Below are 13,196 nucleotides of genomic sequence, written 5' to 3' on the forward strand. Positions count from 1 at the left end.
TAATAAATTTATTTACTTATTTATATTTTATTTTTGGCTGCATTGGGCCTTCATTGCCGTGCACGGACTTTCTCTACTTGCGGCAAGCAGGAGCTACTCTTCGTTGTGGTGCGTGGGCTTCTCATTGTGGTGGCTTCTCTTGTGGCAGAGCACGGGCTCTAGGCACGTGGGCTTCAGTAGTTGTGGCATGTGAGCTCAGTAGTTGTGGCGCACAGGCTTAGCTGCTCTGCGGCATGTGGGATCTTCCCGGACCAGGGCTCAAACCCATCTCCCCTGCATTGGCAGGTGGATTCTTAACCACTGTGCCACCATGGAAGTCCTAAAAGGTGTTTTTAACAGTATGAAGATTCCTCAAAACACTAAAAATAGAGTTGCCATATGATCCAGCAATCCCACTCCTGGGCATGTATCCTGAAAAAACTATAATTCAGAAACATACAGGGAGGGCTTCCCTGGTGGCACAGTGGTTAAGAATCTGCCTGCCAATGCAGGGGACACGGGTTCAAGCTCTGGTCCGGGAAGATCCCACATGCTGTGGAGCAACTAAGCCCATGTGCCACAACTACTGAGCCTGTGCACCTAGAGCCTGTGCTCCACAACAAGAGAAGCCACCACAATGAGAATCCTGCGCACCGCAACAAAGAGTAGCCCCCACTTGCCACAACTAGAGAAAGCCCACGCGCAGCAACAAAGACCCAATGCAGCCAAAAATAAAATAAATAAAATTAAAAAAAAAAAGATACAGGGAATTCCCTGGTGGTCCGGTGGTTAGGACTCTGCGCTTCCACTGTAGGGGGTACAGGTTCGATCCCTGGTCAGGGAAATAAGATCCTGCATGTCGCACAGTGCAGCCAAAAAAATAATAACAAGTAAATAAATAAATAAAATATAACCAAAAAAAGATACATGCACCCCTATGTTCATAGCAGCACTACTCATGATAGCCAAGACATGGAAGCCACCTAAATGCCCATCGACAGATGAATGGATAAAGAAGATGTGGTACATATATACAATGGAATAATACCCAGCCATAAAAAAAATGAAATAATGCTATTTGCAGCAACATGGATGGACCTAGAGATTATCATACTAAGTGAAATAAGTCAGAAAGAGAAAGACAAATACCATATGATATCACTTATATGTGGAATCTAAAAACACTTCGTATCAGTTGACAGAAATCTTCTTCATTTTATTTTACAGCTGCATAGTACTCTGTTGTACGGACATAGCACAGTTTATTCAACCCTTCTGCTATGTATGGGCATTTAATAAGATTTGATTTTTAATGGTCTTCCATCTTTAGAAATTTTATTTTATTATTTTCAAATCTGCCCAATTTTTATAGCCTTTTGTTCTCTGCGTGTGAAATCATTTTAAACTGTTTTAAACTGTGAAGTAATTTTAAGCTGTTTTATATTTCTAATATTTGAAAATTCTAACATCCAAAGCCCTTAGAAATCTAATTCTCTTTTGTGTTGTGTCTTTCTGACAAATTTTCCTGAGATTGTTTTCTTATATATTTTATAATTTGGGACTGTGAACCCAAATTTGGTTATCTAAATCTAGGGAAGTCTGTGAAGCCTGATTTGGGACTACTTTAAGCCAATCTCTCAACTTTGAGTTTTGTGGACTAAGCAGATAATAAAAATTCAAGTCTTAAATCAATGTGAGGGCAAAACTCTAATAGTAAATCCTCAGGGAAGACATTTTTTCTATTTCCCCCAATTGGAACAGAGGCTGAGATAGACCATTTACCTTACAGGCTTCTTTCCCAGTGGGTGGGCTTCCTCTTGCCCACCTTTCACTGAGAGTAGAGCCCTTCCTGGGTGCTGCTTCGAGCAAGGGTCTTGGTTGTGTCTCCCACCTTGTATAGGCTATTAGATATTAGAACCTAAGGCTTGGGGTCCAGGTATGGACAAATCCTCTCAAGAGAATCTGACTTCAGGGCTTGTTCAGGGATTCCTGCTGTTTTCTCATTTTGGCCCATTGGGAATTCCCTTTCTTATGAGCTTAGCATTTGTTTAAAAGATTGTTTATCTAGCATTTCTAGATCTATTATATCAAGAATGTATTTCAGACCATCTGGTCTGCAATGTTGCTAGAAGTAGAAGGTCCAGATGATGTCTACTATCTGATGTATGCACTAGGATGCTTACATTATGGTAGAAGAGTGCCACAGAATGTTTCTTGAAATTACATCTTAGTCAGAATGCCTATATTTAAACTAGATAAAAGTACAGCATCTGCTCTGTGCCGGGAGTGAAGGGGTAGCAACCCACTCATTCCCCTCTCACTCCCTGAGATGCCTTTAAGGAAACTGCAGGGCCCTGTTGAGCACTGTATGAAAACTGCAGCAATGGGAGGACCTGTACAAAGGTATTTGATGACAGGCCATCACAAAGCTTTACAGAGTTGTGCCCTTCCTGGAATTATACTCCCCATTCTATGAGACTAGAACTACAAATAAGGAATTAGGGGATCTAAGCTCTAAATTCAGGTTCTGCCGTGAGCAAGATGTGTAACCCTGCGAAGTCTCTTAAGTTTGTGCCTAAGATTTCCCATCTGAAAAATGAAAAAGCTGGACTCTGATCCCTTCAGTCTGTAGGTTTTGTGTACATTACCTTTGCCGGAGTTAGAGGCGTGCCAGGCCAATGGATGCTCACCTTTACAACATATACTCTGACTAGGAGCTTGATGGGCCGATTCTGTGTGGGATCCCCCTGGAGATCTGGGGATCAGAGAAGGACACTGCCTCTGATTCAGGGTAAATGAGGTAGGAGCCCTGGGTGGGATGGGGGGGTATGGAGCAGAAAAAACACTGGTAAGACAGTCTTCTTCCTGCATCCCCACTTGTGCTCCCTGGTCCCCCATTTCTTCCCGAAACATACCTTGAACTTGCCCACAAGGTTTCCAGACCCTTCTTCCTCTCCATCTCCATCCTGACCTCCTTGCCCTCGATACAGGGGAAACACATTCAGCCAGTCTTCAAAGTGGTTAAACTCTTCTTCCAGGGAGCTGTTGTAAATCTGAAAGGCGAGAGCCTCAGTGACAGCTCGTCCAGAATCCGAGCAGAATCCCCTCTTGCAACACCCAGTCACCTTCAGAGTGGTGATTGCTTTTTTCTGGGACACAGAGCCTTTGACTTCAGCCTTACCCTGGTCTTGGGCTTCCCCATCCACAGAAAGGAGATTGCCCCCATCTGGGAACAGCAGAAATGCCCCATTAGAAATACTGGTGTGGGGGAGGGAGGGAGAAACAAAGAGGAAAAACAAGAAAGCCAATCTCTTACCTGAATCCCCAACATCATCCATTTCATCCTCATCAAAGTTGGTCTGAAATCAAAGCGCAGGTCAAAGATTCTTCCCTACCCTTTACCTCCTTAATCTACCCCTTTTCCAAGATAGGGAGTTGGAAAACTTTAGCTCAAGTTCCAGCTGGGTAAGCCACTTGCATTTTCAAAGCCTTAGTTTATCCTATAGTCCTGATATGTAACCACCAGGTACATGTGGCTATTGAGCACTTGAAATGCATCTGGTCCAAACTGAGATGTGCTGGAAGCATAAACTACACACCAGATTTTAAAGACTAGTATAAAATAAGATTATAAAATATCTCATTATTGAGCTTTCCCTGGGGGCACAGTGGTTAAGAATTCACCTGCCAATGCAGGGGACACGGGTTCGAGTCCTGGTCCGGGAAGACCCCACATGCCGCGGAGCAACTAAGCCTGTGTGCCACAACTACTGAGCCTGCGCTCCAGAGCCTATGCTGCGCAGCAGGAGAAGCCACCGCAATGAGAAGCCCTCGTACCGCAACAAAGAATAGCCCCCGCTCACCACAACTAGAGAAAGCCCACGCGCAGCAACAAAGACCCAACACAGCCATAAATAAATAAATAAAATAAATCTATTAATTAAAAAAATCTCACTATTAATTGTTTATAATGGTTACTTCTTGAAATGATACTATAGATATACTAGGTTAAATAAAATATATTATTAAAATCATTTTCATCTGTTTCCTTTTACTTTTTTTTAATGTGGCTACTACAAAAGTTAAAATTACATATGTGGCTCACACGATATTTCTGTTGGACAAGACAGCTCCAGATAATGGAGTTAATAATCCCCAGCTTCTCAAATTGTTGTGAAGATGAGAAAAGATGGCTGTAACAAAGAGTTCTGAAAAACTGTAGAGCTCCATGTTTGATGAGATCCTTCTTCTTACCATTTACCCTCCTCTGTCTCCAGCCCCTCAACCCGCAGAAGCCTGCTCTGCTCCCACCTGCCCCTGGAGCTCCTGCAGAGATGCATAGTACTTGGACCACCAGTCGAGCTCTTCAGGATCTGGGATGTCCTCCTCCAGCTCTGGGCCTTGATTCAGGAGGCCTCCCAGAGGGAGCTTCTTCAGAGGAGCCTGAGGGAGCAAGAACTCAGCACCTCTAACCTAGCACCACGCCAAGCCCCGCCAGTCCCTTCTCCACCCATCCCCCATACTCCATCACCTTTAGGAGCCGCCTGAGTATCCCCACTTCAGCCAAGAAGGGATCCCGGGACCTCTGTTCTGAGAGGGGATAAAAGACACCAGGAGGTCAGGTAAGTAAAAGCCAGACTCAGTGCTCCACTGGAGGGTCCCCTGGAGCCATCTCAGCCAGGAACCAGATGGACTTCTGTCTGGTGGCCCCTAAGGGGAAAGCCCCCTACCTTGAGGTACCTTGGGCACCAGGTCCCCTGTCTCCTCCTCTCCTTCCCCCTCAGGGGGATCCTCCTGACTCCAGAGTGTGACTCTCAGCACATGGGGGACAATGTGGGAACCCACGAGCACTGTGCAGCCAAAGGCCCAGCGCTCAATCACCAGGATGCTGAGGGGGGCTGCAGATAAGGCTGCTCTGGCAAGTCCTGGGGGTAGGGAGAGAGGACCTGTGTCTCTGCAGACTGTGGAGGGAGGAGAGGCAGCAGCAGAGATAGATGAGAAAACGGTGCAGCTAAATACGCATTCAAAGCCCACAGCCTCACTGAGTCATCTCTGGTGAGTCATTGCTTTCTGAACCCATTTCCCAGCTAAAAAGGGACACAATCCTGGACTGGAAAGACTATTGTATCAAATGATATAACAGTACAAAAATTCTTTGGAACCTACAAAGCGCCATCAGAAATATGAGGTTGTTGTTGTTATTATCATTATGTAAAGGACCAATGCTCAGTTTGCTAATATAGATTTAGAACCATAAAACTACGTATGCTCTTTAATCCAGAAATTCTATATCTATCAATGGATCCTAAGCGGGGGGCAGGGACAACAGTTATAATACTGTATTGTTGGCTTTATTTTACATATATGTGACAGTTACAGCACAAAAGGGGGGAGGAATGAATGGAGTTATAATGGAGAAAAGTATTTCTATTTTACTGGAACTAAATGAGTATTAATCTGAAATAGATTGTGAAAAATCAGTATGCATACTGTAATTCCTAGAGCAGCTACTAAGTAAATATCAACTAAGGAATTAAAGCAATATACTAACAAATATCTATGTAATACAAAAGAAGGCAGTAAAGGAAGAACGAAAAATATGAGACTTATAGAAAACAAATAGCAAAGAGGCAAATGTAAATCCAACCATATCAATAATAACATCAAATGTGACTGTATTAAACAGTTCAAAGACAGAGATTGTCAAACGGATTAAAAAAAAGATGCAACTACATGCTGTTTAAGAGATGCTCTTTCGTGAGATACATATAGGTTGAAGGTAAAAGGATGGGGAAACATATGCCATGCAAATACTAACCATAGAGAACTAGAGTAGCTATATTATCAGACAAATAGTCTTTAAGACAAAAAAGAGAGACAAACTAGAGACAAACAAGGACATTTTATAATGATAAACAGATCGATTCATAGGAAGTTATAACAATTATAAATATATATGCACCTAACAACAAAAACTGAAAATACAAGTAAAAAAAGACAAAAAAATAGGGCTTCCCTGGTGGCGCAGTGGTTGAGAGTCCGCCTGCTGATGCAGGGGACACGGGTTCGTGCCCCGGTCCGGGAAGATCCCACGTGCTGCAGAGCGGCTGGGCCCGTGAGCCATGGCCGCTGAGCCTGCGCGTCTGGAGCCTGTGCTCCGCAACGGGAGAGGCCACAACAGTGAGAGGCCCGCGTACCGCAAAAAAAAATAAAAATAAAAGACAAAAAAATAAAGGGAGAAACAATTCAACAAAAGTTGGAAACTTCAATACCATATTCTCAATAATGGATAGAACAACTAGACATAAAATTCCCAAGGAGGCTTTTTTTAGGAAAGCTTGAATAATACTATCAACCCAACTTGACCTGACTGGTATCTGATATAGAACATTCCACCCAACAACGAAGCATTCACATTCTTTTCAGGTGCACAGTGGAGAGAGGGGTGTTTTCCTCAACTTGCACTATGAAATGGGAAATGAGAGGAACACCCCCTAGAAGTTCAGCGAGCAAAGTGCTTTCAGTTTCATCATCTTATAGCACAATGAAGTTTTCAAACTGAAAACTGCTGCATGTGAAACAGAGTCATGACATAGTGTTGCGTTTTGTTGTTGCTGTTGCTGTGCTCCCCCTTGCAGTCGGGAGCCACTGTGCTTTGTCCCAGTCCCCGCCTTGCCCCCGCACAGCACTCTTCAGTTTACAAAGCCCTTTCACCAAGATCCTTTCTTTCATTGGCTCCTTATAGCACCCTTCGTCCCTTTTTTAAACAAACAAACAGAAAAACTAAAGCTCAAATCAGACAAGTGATTTGACAGGCTCCTAAGTGACATTGCCAGAATTTGACTCCAAAGCCCATACTAGAGTACAGTAATTACAAATTAAACAAAGAATGTATTTGTCTTCATGGCCCCTGGTGTCTCAGATTCCTTTGGACTCACACTTCATGACTTTTGGCTAATCCACTCAATCAACAGAGCCAACAGAGCACAACCAGTTCATGAATTAATCCAGGGATCAGCCAATTATTGCCTGTAAACCAAATCTGGCCTGCTGTCAGTTTTTGTAAATAAAGTTTTATTGGAACTGCCATACTCATTCATTTCCTTGTCGCCTATAGATGATTACATGCTATGATGGCAGAGTTGAGTAACTGCAACTGAGACTGCATGGCCCACAAAGCCTAAAATATTTACTATTTGGCGCTTTATAGAAAATCTGGTGACCCCTGGGTTAATGTAATATAACCAGCCGGGAATTCACCATCCCACTGCCCTCTTTCATTTCTCAGCCCAGCACTTCCGGCCTCCAGCCCATGTCCTCACCACTGTCAGATGCCTGACGAGCTCAGTGAAATTGGGGTTCTCACGGTAACTGGTCAGGACCTCGGACTCCACTCGCCGACCGGCCACCTCCAGCACAAACTGGGGCTGCTCCACCTCAAACAGATGCACACGGCCAAGGCCCCTCAGACCCCAGAACAGTACCTGGGGTTGGGAAGTGGGAGATTCAGGGGCCTGTACCTGACTGAAGGACACCCAGGTGTAGGGAAGGGAGGAGGATGTGAGTGCCTGGTGCTACCTCAACGTGGAACTCCCTAAGCAGCGGGCGCACGTGCGGTGGCAGGGATAGGCGTCCGGAGAGGGGCTCAACCAGGGCGGTCAGGTCCTGGGGCTCCACATCACTAGGCACTGAGGGCTGAAGGGAGCAAGAGATCAGAGGTCAAAGAGGAATCAGGCCAAAGGAGGGAAAGCCTGGGCTCGGGGAAAAGAAATGGAGGACTGCTGGTGAAATATAAAACCAGAGGAACCTGGCAAGGCTGGATTGATGGGAGGGAGGTGTCTCAGGAAACAGCCATGTACAGGAAGGAGGATGGGTGTCTGAGGCATGAGGGTCAACCCGGGCTTGGGTTCTCTGGGGTTGGAGGCCTGGCAAGGTGAAGCTAGGGTAGGTCTACTTCAAGTGTTACCTGGAGTCAGGAGTCCAATGAGGCGGTCCCAGGACAGACCTGCAGCCTGCATTCTCTGGGGGTAAGGGAGTTGGAGGGGTAACCCTGGGACATGCCCACATCCCTGGAGCTGGATGACCTAAACAAATAGCAGAAGCGATCCACGGTGTGTCCAGCTAGACCACAGCACTCTGACCTCAAGTCAACTACTGTAGTCCAGTTCAATGAGTTCAAAGGTGGCGATGATCTCCCTGGCTGCCCGGGGCCCCTTCCTTAGGAGGAAGAACTGCAACTCAGGATGCTGGTAAGGGTCCTCCATCAGCTTTACCCTCAGGGCGGCCAGCCTCCTTTCCAGGAACACAGAGGGGTCCTTCGGGGAGCAGGGCAGTGAAGACAAAAGTAGAAGAGGCTCAGGAACCAGGGGAGGGCACATCAAGACAAGAAGAGGGGATCCTTGGGGGTGGGAACCCAGGTGGAGCCCAGGCCGCACTCACAAACTTATTGTGGTCACAGACATTGACAATCACTAGTGGGGGCTCCTCCTGCAGGTGCTCCCTCAGTCCACGAATAACTGATCAAACACCACGAGTTCATCCTACAGAGGGCTCAGCGTCTGCTCCAGGACCTTGAGGGCCATGCAGGGAAGGAGCCAACAGCAGTTGTCAGAAGAACTCCTTACCCCTAAGACCCTCTGGTTCTACGCCACCCCCTAAATCAGGGCAGTCTGATCCAGTATCCTGTCCTGAAAATCCAAGGCAGGAAGAGAGACTTAGGGTCTTGGAAAAAGCTCAGCCTCCACCCCGCCTTGTCTCCCAGTGCCCCTCCACCAGCATCCCAGCCCAGCCCTCAACCCTGTGGTCTGGCACTGGGTAGAGATGAGGACTCGAGTGAACGGGTCCGAGAGCCCACTGTCATCTGCTGCCAGCACACCTCGGGCCTGGTACAAGTGAGCCCGGAGCTGGAAGGAGCTGAAGTCTGGGGTGGAGAGAAGGAAGGGGCCATGTTAGCTCAGGGACCACTGGAGTCCCTGACCCCAGACCCCTCTGATCCGAACCCCCAGCTGAGCATCTAGCCCCACACCTCGGGCAAATAGAGAACTGGGCCCGCCTGCCCCACGCCCCGCACTCCCAGTCCCGGTCCAGGCTAAGGGGCAGCCCAGCCGAGGGCTCAGGCAGCAGGTCCGGGGGGAGCTCTGAGGTGCAGGCCTTGGCTTGCTTGCCCAGCTCCAGCCCCAGGAAGAGCTCCAGCTTGGCACGGACCTCGCCAGCGGCTTCCCCAGGTGCCTGCTGCGGGGAGGAAGCATGTTAGGGACCACCTCTCATTACCCCAGCTAGGCCAACCATCTTGCTCCTCCAAGGCAGGCCCCTACTCTCTGCATCACCAGATCCTTAATCCAAAGAGTACTCCTTGTACCCCACCCTCTTCATGCCCTCCATCCAATGCCCCATCACCCTTAAACTCCCTCTCATTCCCTATCCCTCCTGCCCCAACACTGTCACGTCCTATAGCCCAGACCCCAGACCCCAAAACTATGCTCTGAGCTTGCTCTCCCCTACCCCACCCTCACCCATCTGTCCCCTCATCCCCAACACATTTAGATTCCCTGTCCCTTACCCCTGTGGTCACAGCTTCTCACCACTAGGGAACCCTGCTGGTGTCTCTCCCAGGGACACCTCATTTACAAATCTTTTGCCTCCAAATCAGCTGTACTTATAAGGAACTAATTAGTCACACTCCCATGTTCATAACCCTGCTCATCTGTCAGAGCCTAGTCAGCAAAAGGGCCAGTTCAGGCCCAGAGATGACAATATTTGGGGTTTATCTCACGTCAAAGCTCACCTGGGTAAAGGCACAATCTCCTTTTGGCACTTTGGATAATTAAAAAGAGTTTGGTACACTTTAAAAAATAATAATTTTAAAACAATTTTAAAAGTTAAAAAAATTTTAATTAAAACATTTTTTAATTGAATAAAATTTAAAAACTTTTTGACCGGAAACTTAATTTAAAAAAATAGTTTGGAGGGAATTCTCTGGCAGTCCAGTGGTTAGGACTCCACACTTTCACTGCTGAGGGCACGGGTTCAATCCCTGGTCAGGGAACTAAGATCCCGCATGCAGCATGGCGTGGCCAAAAATTATAAACAAATAAATAAATAGTTTGGGGACCCCTGTTGCGCTCCACATGGCTCCACACCAATGTCTGTGCTGCCCTATGAGCCTCAGCCCATTCTAGTCCCAGCACCCTCGCCCCCGGGACCCCCCACTGTGAGCAGCAGATTCTGGATCTTCCCACAGTCCCGGCCCCGTTCCTCCTCCACCACAGAGAACAGCACATCCTGGGCGGGATCCGGGCCCAGGCCACATGGTGCCGCCCACTGAGCTTCCAGACCAGCACATCCAGGAGGGATTGCTGGGGCTGCAGGCAGAGAACTGGGTTACAGAGGTGAATCTGGAGTTGAGATCACCTGCTCCCACAGCTGCCACTGGATGGACGGACCAAAGTCCATCTCCAGCCCTGACCTCCCCCCCAACCCCAGATGCATCTGGCCACCTGCCTCCTGGACATCTCTCCCCTGTGGATGCCCCACAGGCCACATCAGACTCAAAAGTCCAACCTGACTTTTATTTTCTGGTCTCTCTCTTTTTTAAGTTGTGTTAAAATACACATAACGTAAAATTTACCATCTCAACCACTGTTAAGTGTACAGTTCAGTATGACATTCACTTTTTTTTTTGGCTGCCTTGGGTCTTTGTTGCTGCACGTGAGCTTTGCCTAGCTGCCGCAAGCGGGGGCTACTCTTCGTTGTGGTGCGCGGGCTTCTCATTGCGGTGGCTTTTCATTGCGGTGGCTTTTCTTGTTGCGGAGCACGGGCTCTAGAGCGCAGGCTCAGTAGCCATCACTACCGCCCACTCCAGAACTTTCTTCATGGCAAAACTGACACTCTGTATCCATTAAACACAAAGAGACCAAAAACCCCAACTGCCACTTTTGAAGAGCCTGGAGCAAAAGCAAGGGGGTCGGGAGCAAAAGCAGCGTACTGCGCATGCCCCCTGCACACCACACCACCTAAGGGGTGGGCAAAACACCTAAGCCGCCCCTCCGGCCCGACCCCTAGACACACCCCTACCCTCACCCCATATAAGGAACAAGCTCGCCCCGCTTCGGGGAGCGAGCTGCAGCAGGGGCCCCAATAAAGCCTTGCCTGAAAAAAACACAAAAACCCACCAACTTTCCATTTCCCTCTCCCAGCCCTGACAATCACCACTCTACTTTCTCTCTATGAGTTTGACTACTCTGGGTACCTCATATGAGTGGAATCATTTGTCCTTTTGTGACTGGCTTTTTTTCGCTTAGCATAAGGTCTTCAGGGTTCACCATGTTGGAGCCTGTGTCAGCCTGATTTCCTTACTTTTCCCTCCTCTCAACCTGCTCTCTCCCCAGTGATCCCCACTGTGTGCCAATTCACATCAGCTAAGTATTTGAGCTGGTGTCAGCCTTCTCCTCCAACATCTAATCACCAAGTCCTGCCAATGTCCCCCTTCCCCACTCTCTTAGATCAAGACAGTCCACTCTTGTCCAGACAACTGAGACAGTCTTCCTGTCTTCAGTCTTCCCTTCCAACTCATTCTCTCATGAGTGGCTGGCTTGCTACCATCCTCTGGGTCTCAGTTTAAATGCTGTCTCTGCAGAGAAGTCTTCCCTGACCACCTTATGTAAGCTGGTTCTCCCCTGACCCCTTAGCTTCTATAACATCTTCTTTAGCAATACCTACAGATCATCATTATTTTTCTCATGCATTTAAGATGCATAATCTGTCTCCCTCGCCAGAACATAAGCCCCAAAAGGGCAAGAAACATGACAGGGGTGGATCCCCAGGGTCTCATACAGAGCCTGGCATAAAATAGGACTTCAAATATCATTGAGGAAGCAAACAAGCAATAGCTAGAACTGATCACTCTAAAGCTGACCCTCTCCTTCCCCTATTTAAAAATCATCATGCCTTGTAAATCAATGAAGTTACACCATACACAAAAATAAACTCAAAATGGCTTGAAGACTTAAATATAAGACAGGACAACATAAAACTCCTAGAAGAGAACATAGGCAAAACATTCTCTGGCATAAATTGTACCAATGTTTTCTTAGGTCAGTCTCCCAAGGAAATAGAAATAAAAGCAAAAATAAACAAATCGGACCTAATCAAACTTACAAGCTTTTGTACAGCAAAGGAAACCATAAACAAAATGAAAAGACAACCAACAGACCATGAGAAAATATTTGCAAATGATGCGACCAACAAGGGCTTACTTTCCAAAATATATAAACAGACCATACAACTCAACAACAAAAAACAACAAACAACCCAATGGGCAGAAGACCTAAATAGACATTTCTCCAAAAAAGACATACAGATGGCCAACAGGCACATGAAAAAATGCTCAAACATCACTATTATTAGAGAAATGCAAATCAAAATTACAATGAGGTACCACCTCACACCAGTCAGAATGGCCATCATTTAAAAAATCTACAAATAACAGATGCTGGAGAGGGTGTGGAGAAAAGGGAACCTTCCTATGCTGTTGGTGGGAATGTAAATTGGTGAAGCCACTATGGAGAACAGTATGGAGGTTCCTCAAAAACTAAAAATAGAGTTGCCATATGATCCAGCAATTCCACTCCTGGGCATATATCCAGACAAAACTCTAATTCAAAAGGATACATGTACCCCAATGTTCACAATAGCACTAATCACAATAGTCAAGTCATGGAAGTGACCTAAATGTCCATCAACAGATGAATGGATAAGGAAGATGTGATATACATATACAATGGAATACTACTCAGCCATAAAAAAGAATGAAATAATGCCATTTGCAGCAACATGGATGGACCTAGAGATTATCATACTAAGTGAAGTAAGTCAGAAAGAGAAAGACAAATACCATATATCACCTTTATGTGGAATCTAAAATACTGCACAAATAAACTTATTTATGAATCATAAACAGACACACACATAGAGAACAGACTTGTGGTTGCCAAGGGAATGGGGGGGTAGGGGAGAGATAGATTGGGGGTTGGGGATTAGCAGATGCAAACTATTATATATAGAATGGATACACAACAAGGTCTTACTGTACAGCATGGGGAACTATATTCAGTATCCCGTGATAAACCATAATGGAAAAGAATATGAAAAAGAATATATATATATATATATATATATACACACACACACACATATCTGAATATATGTGTGTATATATA

General features: G+C 46.3%; 1 protein-coding gene across 1 annotated transcript in view; it reads right to left on the bottom strand.

Annotated features, from left to right (window-relative positions):
* Positions 1 to 13,196, bottom strand: part of LOC137208058 (fer-1-like protein 4) — a 48,726-nt gene that overhangs the window by 17,373 nt on the left and 18,157 nt on the right. The window contains 18 exon segments of the mRNA XM_067708507.1: positions 2,670 to 2,714; positions 2,717 to 2,788; positions 2,895 to 3,032; positions 3,105 to 3,205; positions 3,296 to 3,338; positions 4,291 to 4,422; positions 4,511 to 4,569; positions 4,710 to 4,871; positions 4,874 to 4,925; positions 7,302 to 7,463; positions 7,558 to 7,674; positions 8,121 to 8,294; positions 8,419 to 8,483; positions 8,486 to 8,549; positions 8,769 to 8,900; positions 9,055 to 9,207; positions 10,189 to 10,271; positions 10,274 to 10,340. Of these exon segments, the coding sequence (XP_067564608.1) occupies positions 2,670 to 2,714; positions 2,717 to 2,788; positions 2,895 to 3,032; positions 3,105 to 3,205; positions 3,296 to 3,338; positions 4,291 to 4,422; positions 4,511 to 4,569; positions 4,710 to 4,871; positions 4,874 to 4,925; positions 7,302 to 7,463; positions 7,558 to 7,674; positions 8,121 to 8,294; positions 8,419 to 8,483; positions 8,486 to 8,549; positions 8,769 to 8,900; positions 9,055 to 9,207; positions 10,189 to 10,271; positions 10,274 to 10,340 (1,821 nt within the window).

This window comes from Pseudorca crassidens, chromosome 15 (genome assembly GCF_039906515.1).
Source record: "Pseudorca crassidens isolate mPseCra1 chromosome 15, mPseCra1.hap1, whole genome shotgun sequence".
NCBI classification, from domain to species: Eukaryota; Metazoa; Chordata; class Mammalia; order Artiodactyla; family Delphinidae; genus Pseudorca; species Pseudorca crassidens.